Raw genomic sequence first — 13477 nt, 5'->3', positions numbered from 1 at the left:
ACAGTTTCGCCACCCCTACTCTTCCCACTCCGCCCAATGGGATCGCAATGTTTTGAGCAAACAATCATGGCGGAAACGAAAGTATCCAATCAGACGATGTCGGAAACGAGAGTAGACAATCAAAAGTGCCGATGCTCGGTTGTTTTTTGGCTTCATCGATTTAATAGGATGAAGATAGATATGGGCAGATCCTCTATTTATAACATCCTTGATACTACCACACTGCTACATCCGATCGGAAAGATAATGGACTCGTGCTGCTACCTGCAATACACACGACAAACTTGGTGAGTTTGTGGTTCTTTCCATATATCTTTCATATATGTTCGTGTAACACTTTAGAAAATATAGCCTTTTCAAAATGAATGAATCATTTATGCTAACCTTGTATATTTAGTAATTTTTCCCGTTCCTTTCTGTACTTGACGATAACTTAAAAACAATCGAAAGTAACTGAAGTTTAGTATTCATTTTTTATAAATATGTTCTTTAAGATTGCCATTTGTATTTTATATCATACTGCACATTAATAATGAAAGTAAAAATATCCAGAAACTAATCGTTCATGCTTTTTCAGAATTCATTTGTTTCCTTTTAAGAGTATCTATTAGATTTTGCATTTCCAGGAGTACATAATTAAGGTTACTTTACTTGCATTATTTTCTAACTACTAGCCAGAGAAGAATCTAAGTAATATTCGAATTCGTCTTTCCATATTATTTTTTAAAGTAACTTAAAACCAAAATAGTACCCAGTGTCAACTTAACTGCGCGTATGGTAATCTGAAACAAACTGGCAATTATATTCGAAATTCTTCTATTTTCTAAACGCTTCATTTATGACGTCACAAATTCCTAGATAACAAACATTCTTAAAGAATGAAAATAAAGAATATTGATATTAGAATTATTGTAAGTTCTAATATCTAGAAAATTAAAGAGTATGATGTTGTTCTATTGTGTCTGTATTACTATAAATGGTATTAACAGTGTCCGCACTTACTCTCAACCACTTAAGATATTATCGATTTTCCATTAAATATTGTAACAAGGTGCTATTAAACTAAAGTTTCAATTATAAGATGACGAATTGGATGTGATTATTAGGTTCAACAACAACGTTTGGTGTCATTGTTCTAAAAAGATATACAATTTTCATCCTACATTTGTTTCAAAGAGAAAAAGTGAGAAGCACTGTGTAGTAGTGCTAAAATCATTAGTGTCACTTTTAGTTTGAAATATCAGTTGAATTTCAGTTTTGCGTAATGTCTATGTAGGTTTCATCCAATTTACATAATATAATCATGTCAAACTTTCAAACAAGAAAAATTTGATTTAATATACAGGGTGATTCAAAGAGACGGAAAATTTTGAAAGTTATATTGGCAACAATGGTATTTTGGTAACACTGAATAACGTACACCAGCCTGTCAATGTCACCCTGCCATTTAGTTATCATAAATGATTGGAGTGGTGCGCAACGTGTTTCCGCGATCAAAGCGTTTCACAAGAATAATGACAGTGCGGAGCGAGTACATACAGAATTCCGCCGTCATTTTAATTTAGGACGCCACGATCGTGTTCCATCAGCCCATGCAATTAAAACATGGATACGTAATTTCCAGCAAACTGGTTCGGCAATGGAAAACAAACCTCCAGGCCGTATGCGAACCGAGCAATGTAACGAAGAGACTGCAAGAATGTTTGCGTAGAGAAAGAGCTCACCTGCCAGATGTCATTTAAAAAAAAAATAAATTGTACTGTATGTATCCTAAAATGGTATTTTTTACTATTAAAGAGATAAATATTTTTTAAAATTGTTTTCATTTTTCAAAATTTCCCGTTGTTTTGAATCACCCTTAATAGAAAAAGTATGATCTCTGTCTAATCTGCATTAAGCGTTCCTTCATCATGAATATCCCAGATGGATAATAAACAAACAGTTATTGGAAATAACAACATTCAAATTTTGCTTTATACATCTGCTAGGGAGAGAATATGTGATAAAAGTAAATACAGTACAACCTCGTTTATCCGGACTAACTGGGATCAAAGGCAATCCGGAAAATCGAAAATCCGGGTAATATGGATAATAAGCAAAACAAATCCTTAAATAAGCAGACACCGTTTATTACGATAAATTTTCACATCATTTCTTAACAAAGAATTGGTCCACTGTCTCCTGTTTCAAACATGTGTGGCGCTTGAATGAAGCACGGTCATGCAAACGCTTCATCGTTAATAGTTCAGCTGGAATGGTATTGGGCGGACGCTCCAAATACGATCTGATGTTTGTCAGCTGGTACGCAGCGTCTGCATGTATCGACAGGTATTTTCTGAAATGTCTACAAATTTGATACGGATTATCCGGAGATCTGGATCAACGAGGGCCAGATACACGTGATTGTACTGTAATTCCATTGAAGGAAATTCGTTTGTTATAAAAATTTTCGTCGTTAATTATGAGTTTTTGTCATTATTTTAAATTATTTGTGTTTATAATCATGCTTGCTTGTAGTAAAGTAAAAATATGTTTATGTATAATGTGCCTAAGTATAAATGATAAGTATGGATTTAACTGAGGTTTTGCTGAACAAAGAGTTCAGAAAAAGTAAAGCTATATTTTATTTAATAAAACAATATAGCGCCACAAGTACTGTATACTTAATTATTTGTTATATATAATGCTATGAAACCGTTATTTTCATTTAAATTTTATGAGGACGGAATAAAATGAAACCATTCTTTAATTTCTTTTTTTTTATATTTATTGTATTTATATTGTATCTTCTTTAACTACACTTGTACGAGGGTGTCTTCCTTTTGTTGCAGATAGATCATGGCCGTTCCATTAGAAGTTTGCACCAAAGAGGAGTGATTCGGTTTTTGCAGTCCCGAAGGTATATCAGGGGCCACAATCCATCAAAGACTTTAGGCACAATACGGGAACAATGTCTTGCCGCTTGTCTACGAATGGATTGAAAAATTCAAAAATGGTCGCTCACAAATGTGGAGCCGGACGATCATCCTTTCTTGTGCGTAACACTTGTGTGACCATTTTTGAATGTTTCAATCCATTCGGAGACACTGCGTTACGGCAAGACACTGTTGCCGTATTGTGCCGAAGGTCTTTGATGGATTGCGGCCTCTGATACACCTTCTGACCACAAAAACCGAATCATTGCTCGTTGTTCCCCTTTGGTGCAAACTTCTAATAGAGTCGCCATGATTTATCTGCAACAAAAGGAAGACAAATGGAGGAATTAGGATCAAACTTTCATTGTATGACCACAACAGCATAACAATAAAATAAACTAGGACAAAGGTCAGTCTGACCAATATAAAAAAAGTTATAGCTTCATTCAGGATAATTTCTGACTTATTCTCGTAGTTTTATCCAATAAATATGTTTGACATTACTTCAATATAGACAAATATTTCATGTTTTAGAGATAAATTGCCATGGAGTTTATTTAGCAAATTATAAGACATACTACTTTTTTTGAAATGGATAAATTTATAGTTGGAATAGAAAATAAAACCATTTTCATTAAAGTCAATATTTATTAATTATATTACGCTTCTATCTATGTTATACAAAAAAATCAATTACAATGCAAATAAAATTATTGTAATGACTGAGCATAAAATTGTTACATAACTTTACACATCACATTTTCAGTTCTGAAACGTCTGTAAAAGATGAAATACATTGTTTTTCACATTGCATTCACCCCATTGTCTCATTAAATCAAATATTTCACACGTGTTTTTTTATCAAATTAAACTGTAAAGTTTATTAGCAGGTTGTATTTTTTGATCTGTTCTGACAAAAGTGTATAAGTAAATAAATTTTAAGTAAATTCCTGCTTTAAGTACATATATACAATACAAAAATGTTACGTAGTTTGGTCGTCTATTAGTTAAGCACATTATCTTGAAAATTACGTATAACAGACTTACTAGCAAGTATTTCCTATTCTGCTACAACCCATAATCTCCTACTTATTATTATGTAGTGTAAATAATGTAACATTTCGTAATCACATATGGTACAAATGCGGAGGCTAATAAAATATAAACTAACGCTTACTTCTATTTCTAATAATATTTAAAAATTTTCGTATTTTGATATTGATTATTTAGTTTGTTACTTTATTCTCCTAGCGATAGATAAATTTATTAGTGCACTTATCAAAAAAAAAAAAAAAAAATGCTTTACTACATGTTGTGAATATAGTCATTTTAATTTTCCAGTAATATATATACGATCTATCGCTTAAAAAAAGTAAGGAGAATGAGTGAATTTGTCTTCAGAAAAGTAAGGAATATATTTATTGTCAAAGAGTATCAAACGATTGTCCCACGTGATTCTTATATCCAAATATTATTTAATAGGAACCAATTTTTATTTGTAAATAGACAGCAGAGCACTGGTTAACCTCAAAATAGCAGCAAATTTGCCGCCAAAGTTGCTTCGTTCGAGTTTAATGTTGTCGGAGTACGATTTTACTCTAGTTCATGTCCGCAGTGAAAATAATCCTGTAGACTCGATGAGTCGAATTTCTGTTGTACCACCGCAACCAGGAGATCTATTATTAGAAAATTTGATCGGAGAGGATGATGAGGTCGAACTTTCCACTGTGGTGTTGGTCAGTCGAATACTCTCTCGAGTTCACTACTCTTTTTGTACACCCAGCTTCTCTTCCTCGTTTTTGGTGGCGTCATTCTCTTCCCCTTATCTTTACATTTGCAAGAATGTCCTCATGTCTCGAAGTAGGAAGTGTTTGTTATTGAGTTACACATTGCTACATTGCATAAGTTATATTTCCTATTAAAAGTTTTTTTTTTTTATCTAGACATAGTTTTGAATTGTTAGGAGACTTCTCTGATTGCTCTAAAAATATGAACGACCTAACAGTACAAGAGTGGAAATTGACTTTTATTTCCATTTACAATATGAAAAATTTACAAAATAGTAGGAACATTTGTTAATAAAATATCTTTTACCCTTATCAAATAACTTCTGTTACATTACACTATGATAGGAACAAGTGAAATGTCATTTCAATTCCGAAAATGTGTACATAGTAAATTAAAGGAGCTGACAAAGCGTTTAAAAACAGTATTCTCGCGTCGTAACCCTGGATTGGAATCCAATCATATGACATGCCGATAGGTTTTATCCAAGGTTTTCCCATAGCTCTACAAGCAGTGGTGACGCCAGTCAGGGAGCAAGGGAGTGGGAGCCTTACGAGAAATTATTCTTGATTCCCCAATTGCCTTCCCACCCACTTAGACAATATTTATTTTAATGTAAGTCAAATATCCTTCTTTATATATACACACACAAAAAAAAATTGTTGCCCCCAAAAATGTCTCTGCCCTTCGCTTCCTCCCCGAAAAAGTAAAATTGGTGTTATTACTATCCACTAGGGAATGCTGAAATGATACCTTTAAATTTATAGCTCATGATCGACTTCTAAATTTTCCCCCATTTTAGCTTGTTAATGGTTCCTGTAAAACAAATTTCGAATGTATTTGAAAGTTAATTACTGAATAACTTAAGATAAGTACCACCTGAAGGAAGAATATACAGTTTAAGACTAGAAAAGAATAGACAGTTTAAGACTAGAAAAGAAATGAAAAAAATGAAATGAAATCTTTGAGTTCTACGTCCCACGTTTATGCCGGTTAGGCTAAAGGAGAAACCCAGAGAAAACCCACGCACACGGTGTTTGTCCACCACAAAGTTCACTTGGCGGGGACTGGGATTGAACCCGGGACCCCTAGCACCAAAGGTGAATGCTCTACCACTGAGCCACCGCGACCTCCCTGGACTAGAAAAGAGTAGACCGTTTAAGACTAGAAAAGAATAGACAGTTTAGACTAGAGAAAAATAGAGTTTAAAATTACAGAAAAATAGACAACTTAAGACTGAAGAAGAATGGACAGTTTAAGACTACAGAAGAATAGACAATTTAAAGCTAGAGAAGAATAGGCAGTTCAAGACTACAGAAGAATAGACAGTTTAAGACTAGAGAAGAATAGGCAATTGAAGAAAGTAGCTGACAAATTTAAATTACATAAAAAAACTAAATGTTTTCTTCATTTCCCTTCTTTGAAAAAATGTACTCATGGTCATAAACGCAGATACCAAAAATTTTCAACATATAAAATCATTTTTATTTTGTAATCAACCTTGCATTTGTACACACAGATAAAGTGCAAAGGTATTAATTATTTATTTTCTACAACCTTATAGGCCCAAATGTGTAGATTCTTGTTTTTAAAATTTCCATACATTTCAGGTAGTAAGGTATGCTTCATTTCGGTCTCTGATATGTTGAGAAAGTATAGAAGTCCATAAACCACTTCAGACTAATGAAGTTCCGTTGTAATTATGGTGTTAGGTATTACATGAAGCTTGTTGTTTCGGTGAAATAGCATAGCCCTATTTGTATCTCTTGTTATTGGTTTCAAATCGATTTTTGTTCTTCCTCGTTTCCTAATAAAGCTGAACATTCTCAGTGGTAGGAAGTAGACCAATTCAAATAGACTGAGAATACTTCCACCTAGGCACAGTCCAAAAATACCACCGAAAGATGCTGAGGTAATAAAAAGAAACAAAACTCCATTAGTAACTTGAAAAGACAATTTGTTACAAAATTTTCGAAAATTAAGAGATAGTAATAAGAGTTGCCACTTATAAGTATAAATTTTTGTTTGTTCACGTTTAGCATCCCTTTTCAGCAGCGAGGCTATGTGAAACGTGAACGTACATTTAAGGTGGAATTCGTACCCCGTAATCAGTTCAAATCTTAAACGCTCTCCCGTCGGGAATAGAACCCGAAACCATGTGCACCAAAGGCGCACATGCTAGCCATTAGACTAGTGGGAAAGGCTGCTCTACCATATCTGCAACACGTGCATTTGCACTGGGTGGCAAATTTCGAGGGGCGACAAAATCTGTCATAATTATTTTATTTAAAAGAAATTCCTTGTTGGAAACAGACTTCATGATCACGGTAGTTAAATTTACCAAGCTGACCTTCTATTTGAATACTACATTCACAAATCATGTTTAAGTAGCGTTAGTTTAAGGTCACATGGCCAGTGCTAGGGCAAATGATGAAAAAAAATCCCAGCACGAATTGCTTGATTGTTGTGAAATGCAAGAACTCAATTCTCGAACAATAGCGAACACCAGTTACATTTAGTTAGCTATCACAGTTTGGATATGAAAACTACTGTTATCTATGTAACAGACAAGTGCCTTATCATTAAAGGCGGAAACAAATTTTCTTTTTTAATTTTTTAACAGATGTAGAAGGAAAAATCAAGAAATAAAGCTAAAAATAGATAGTTGCAATGGAATTGTAAACTGATATATTGAGATTGAAGTTCGATATTGAATTCTATAAAAAGGATTAGCATCTTTCTTCTGCAAGTGTGTTTGCTTTATCTTTCACTAACATAATTGATTATTATTTTAAAAAACAAACCCAACGAGGATGTATTTGTAATGTTTAGGCCTTTTACTGAGTTCGAGTGCATTCTCCCCTTCGTTATTTATGATGGGGTAGCATACTTAAATTCGTAGCTTTTAAAGATTTGTTCTTTCTAGAGAAAGGAAGGGGCGCAAACGATGCCATTGCACGAAGCTGGAAATTGCCTAGGGCCCCCTGTTCATCAATACAAGAGACGTTTTCCTCCTGTACTTCAGAAACACAAAGATCAAATCCCATTCCCCTGTAACTACACAACAGCATCCAACATGATAGAAACAATGAAACCTGCAATTGGCCAACTGTTGTTTATTTGCTTTATATCTCTTGAACGTAAATTGACATAACCGTTTACTAAAATGTCAAGACAGCACAGTCCTGAGAATAAGTCCTGCGCCATGAGAGAAAATAGTTAGGCCACTCAGATAGTAATGAATTTACCATTTCTAATTCATCCTTGGGATTCAAAATGTGCAGAAATAATGATGAATTTTGCAAGATATTTTTACGACTCTGTACTACTGATGTAAATGCACTCGTAATATAAACAATGGCTATATTAAAGACAACTTTATGTTAGATATACAACTAAACACAGTTTAAACTTTAACACAGCGGAATTTACTTATAAAATTAATGTGCAACAAATAGGACTTTACTAAACTCTAAAGTCGCATGTCTTATATTCAATAAAGTAAAATGCTGGGCGTCAAAGGGTTTCTACAAGTGAATTCGCCGATCATAATTGGTAAGTATTATTGTGTTGTGTTATACAGTCTGTGTATTATAAAGTCAATCATGTTTACTTTATTATTATTATTATTATTATTATTATTATTATTATTATTATTATTATTATTATTATTATTATTATTATTATTATTATTATTATTATTATTACTTTTTCTTTGTTTTCAATACCACTCTCATTGATATGAAAAGACGGAAGTTGGTGTAAAATAATTTTCTCATGCTTGATATGGGTGGCACGGTGGCTCACTGGTAGAGCGCATACCTCTGGTGCGTGGGGCCCTAGTGCGCTCCCCAGCTAAGTAAGTTTGTGGTGGACAACATCGTGACCCTGGGTTTTCGGGGTACTCCCGTTTCCTCCCATTTTCTCATTCCATCATCATTCACTTGCTTTAATCATCGTCTCCTTCACGCAAAAGGGTACAATCGTTGGACGTTAAACTGAGAGATTTCATTTCATCCTGGGTATGCTATCCTATAATTGGCTCCGCAGTTTACTTTCGTCCCAGGCCCTGCAAATAGGCAGGACGGTCCTATGTCTAAAAATTCCATTCAGTCCTTTTTGTAATGAGCTTGTTATTTAAATCTTCTTCAATTAGATAACACAATGTATAAATAAAAAAAATAAAAGAAATTTATTGGAGAGTTTATTCTAGAAAAAAAATAATGTCCTTCAGAGTAAAGAAAAAATTCGAAATATCAACCTGCTTTGTGTTCGGAATAAAATATCAACATAATTGACGAGAAGTATAAATACTTTCTAGTTTACTTGTGTTAGTTTAACTCAGGGGCGGATCCAGGACGGACTTCTGGGAGAGGGCGGTGGGCTGTAATACTGCTACTTAGAGCTACTTTTAAGACCTCCAAAGTCTGGGATGGGTTTTATTTATATATATAAAATAAGAAAGTTTTCCTATTCTGGGGAGGGAGTGATTGCAAGATCGCCCCCCCCCCCCCCTGGATCCGCCACTGGTTTAACTGTTATGTTAAATTCATAAATTACTTCAATGAGTCAAAATTTACACGGTGTTTCAAACAATATTTAAACACCATATTTAAATAAAACTGCTAAGTAATTTCTAAGTATGCTCCCAAATGGCAAAAATTATGTTTCTTCACTGCCTATATTTCGAAATCTTTTCAATTCGATCATCTGTGCCACTGAGAATACGAGACTTATATCTGAATTTCTCTTTCATTCTCGAAGAACAAAGCTCTTGATCATTATTAGAATATTGCTAGTACACCGTGTTTCAAAAAGAATGACCTGATTTTGAACGGTAATAATTACGGAACATGGGACATGCCGGCAAGAAAATGAGTGTTGTTTGAATGTGCGTGGCCTAGAGTTTGAGATAATCGCCGTTAGATGTCAGTCAATACGTCTTCTCAGTTTACAATCAGTCAGGAGTAAGATTGCGTCCGCTGAACAGAAGGAGTTTTGTGCTGTAGTTTGCAGACTAAGTCAATGATTTTGGTGCAGAGTGCTTTGCGTCGGCGTTTTGGCAGTGATTTGCCTGCATCCATAAACATTCCTCGTTGGTGTCGCCAATTTGAAGAGACAGAATGCTTGTGCAAAGGTAAGAGTCCAGGTCGGCCTCGCTGACCTAAGTTTATAACGAATTTAGCTATCATCTAGATGTCGTTCGTGCTGCTGCTGGTGAATACATAGAGCGTTTGTAATTGCACAGCTAGAACGTGAAGATTTTGTGACTATTTTGCAATGTATCCCATTTTTGTAGTATATATTTTTTTTAAAACATATGGATTTTTAAAATCAGGTCAATCTTTTTGAAACACCCTGCATTGTAAATAGTGTTGTAAAAAAAACGGTTTTTTTTCTGTGAAGTTTTTTTCAATAAAAAACATCGTTCTTTTTCATGTTTTTTTTCAAATGTCTGTTTTTTTTCTGGCAACTATTATTTATTGATTTACGTCGCAGATTATTAAAACAATCAACAGAACTTGAGTCGAAGCCCTCGTAACTTACAAATCTTTTGTTTCTTTGCACCTATATACTAGCAAAATTGTGTGATTATTCCTTTCGGCCCCAGGTCATTTTTGACGTTTTCCTACATTTCCAGTTAGTGACTTATTGCTCAAAAACCATTCATTCGATTGATATGGTTAAGGCCTTGTTTTTTAGAAAATGGATGTGGCTATCTTTGGGTGTAAGTTGCATTGCAGTGTTGCCAATGGGCGGGAAATTATTGAGGGAAATATAGGGGTGAAAATTTACAAAAAAATTCCTAACCAAATTTCAAAATTTTTTGTATCTAGTACCACTGCTGTTATATGGGTTCAAGCTACCTAGAAAAAAATCTTTGGTGTGTTGACAAGGTACAGTGAAATCCTGAAGTCGCTTGCTTCCATCCAAAGAGGGAAAGAAAATATTCTGTCATACACATGAAATTTTGACACTTTTTACGCATCACAAGCAAAAATCAAATATGCCGGGGCTACAGCTTCTCTAATTATCCTATTGAAACTTTTTATGGTGCGTTCTGTAGGGCAAAGAGGAAGCTTTCAGGTAGTGGTACGTTTGTTTCAATGTAGCAAGTAAGAGGATAATAATAGAGGGGAAAAGGGAAATTTTCCGAATTTTTCACCTAAAAGCGGGAGTTAATTGTTTTAGCTGGACACACTGCCATCAGACAGACGAAAACTATCTGAAAATAGCCCTTAATACTCCAAGAATATATCCTACAAGTATCATGGCAATATATAACAAAGTAAGCATGAATTTTAAAAAAAAAATCTCATTCTACCTCAGAAATTCACCATTTTCTTACCACTTACAGAACATGGTTTATTATAAACCTCAACTGTACTTTCTCTAATTATTCTAGTGAAACTGTTTATGATGCGCTGTGTAGGCTAAGGACGAGGCTGTTAGACACTGGTACGTTTGTTCGAATGTAGCCAACAAGAAGGAAATAATAGAAATAAAAAAGGGATTTTTTCCAAAATTTGCCCTAAAATCTGGAATTAAAATTTTCTGTAGCTGGCAACACTACTATCAGACACACACAAACTATCTTAAAATAAGCTTTGGTATCCCTCTAATATATCCTACAAGTATTGTAACGATATCTAATAAAGTAAGCATGTCAATAAAAAATATCTCATTCTACCTTTAAAAAAATCACAGTTATCTTCCCAATTAGAGAACAAGGTCTAGTGTACTCCCCCTAATTATCCTATTGAAACTTTCTACAATGCGTTGTGTAGAGCAAAGACGAGACTTCCAGATACTGGTACGTTTGGTCCGATATAGCCAACAAGAGGGAAATAATAGAGACAAAACAGATAATTTTTCCAAAATTTCCCCCTAAAATCTGGAATTAAAATTTTCTGTAGCTGGTAACACTGCTACCAGACAGACGCAAACTATCTTAAATTAAACATTGGTATACGACGATGTTTAAGGAACAGAATCTTAATTACCAAAAATATATTACTCTAAACAGAAAAGTAGGGAAAAACTAGAAAAATCAAGGGTTAGAACCTAAATATGAATTTTTCGTGCGCCCCCTAATTACCCCATTGTAACGATCTGTACTTGCGTTTGTTAAGTAAGGACAAATGTTCGATTGGCGTAAGTTGACTTGCACTCAGACGTATGGGTACGGATTTATAAACAAAAAATTCTAATTTTTTCCCAAAATTTAGGAAAATTTTAATTTCCCTAATTGGCAACACTGCGCGCAGGCCCGTCCAATTGATGTCAACAGTTAGGTATCCATCCGAGGTATCTACCTGGCAAGTATAAGAATGTCTTTCTACAACGAAGGAAGCTACAGGGAAAAAAGAAGTAAAGGAAATTCGAAATTAGAAATTTCTCGAATTTTTGACGGGTGAAATTTGAGAAGGAAAATCGACACCAGAAGAAAAAAAATATGATAAACTATAGTCCAACCATATTTTGCAAGAATAATATTCCGATATCTTAATTAGGAGGTCTTTCTACAACGAAGGAAGCTACAGGGAAAAAAGAAGTAAAGAAAATTCGAAATTAGAAAATTCTCGAATTTTTGACTGGGGTGAAATTTGAGAAGGAAATTCGACACCAGAAGAAAAAAATAATATGATAAACTATAGTCCAACCATATTTTGCAAGAATAATATCCCGATATCTTAATTAGTGTCCACACAGGAGCGGATTAAACAAATTACACCCGTGTGTGCCACTTTGGCTACCTGGGCCACCGAGTATACATTTGATTACATTTTTTGACTACTAACTCGTGTTGTTGTTGTAGTTATAGTCTCGACTAATAATATTATAGTTGTTGTAAACAATAACTTTATAAGGAAAATTTTCTCTCCTTTTTACATCTTAGTTCCAACACTGTTGGTGAGAAATGCAGGGTGTTTCAAAATGAATTTTGGGGTTTTAAGTCTTCGTAGTACTTATTACATTTTACGTACAGCTATAAGCAATGCATCAAGTAAAAGAGCACCTCAAACAGTCTTTGCTACAAGTGTTCAATGTGAGATTCATTTGTCACACGGCACACATCTAGTCGATAGGCGAGAAAGGCCCATAAACTTTCCGCCATATGGCACAAAGCACATTCAATGTAGGGGAGTCTCGTTTCAAGTGTACCATCTCCTGAGAATTTGCTGACGGCCAGATACAAACATTATGAGTGTTCACATTAGCTCTTAGGTGAAATGTCGATTTATCACTGAAGACGACACGATCCAGAAAATCTTCATTGTTATGCAGCAATATTTCACTTGCGAAATTGGCACGTAAACCGTAGTCTGTAGGCTTTAGACCTGTAGCAACTGCAAACGATAAGGACGTAGTTGCAAGCGTCTCCTTAATATTCTTCACACAGACCGTTGCACTGTACAGATTCAGTCTTTATTAAAACACAAAAAACTTTCGGCTCTCTAGTCTACATCTTTGCTGCTTGCTCTTTCTAACGGCAAACAGAAGAAACAATGCATCTACATGCGTGCGTACAAAACTGTTTGAGTTGCTCTTTCATTTGATATAATATTTATAATTGTAAGTTAATTGTAATAGATACTACAAAGTTTCAAAACCCAAATATTAATTTTGAAACACCCTGCATACTTCAAATTGTTTCATCCTATATTCGTGTCTTTTATATACATGTCATCAGGGCCGGTCCTAGTCAATTTGTGCCCCATTCAATGGCATAATTTGCCGCCTCCCCATTTCTCCAGAAAGAACAAATCTTAAAA

At 34.5% G+C, this 13477-nt stretch overlaps 1 protein-coding gene across 1 annotated transcript in view; it reads right to left on the bottom strand.

The window, feature by feature from the left end:
• Positions 1–4275: 4275 nt before the first annotated feature.
• The window catches only part of LOC145667468 (sodium channel protein Nach-like), an 88511-nt gene continuing 79309 nt past the window's right edge, over positions 4276–13477 (bottom strand). The window contains exon 10 of the mRNA XM_081734944.1: positions 4276–6607. Within this exon, the coding sequence (XP_081591070.1) occupies positions 6381–6607 (227 nt within the window). The 3' untranslated portion in view covers positions 4276–6380. The remainder of the gene's footprint in view (positions 6608–13477) is intronic.

This window comes from Thermobia domestica, chromosome 13 (genome assembly GCF_964235325.1).
Source record: "Thermobia domestica chromosome 13, izTheDome1.hap1.1, whole genome shotgun sequence".
Lineage (NCBI taxonomy): Eukaryota > Metazoa > Arthropoda > Insecta > Zygentoma > Lepismatidae > Thermobia > Thermobia domestica.
The sequence above is the reverse complement of the archived record's forward strand: the minus strand, read 5'-3'. Positions and strand labels throughout refer to the sequence as shown.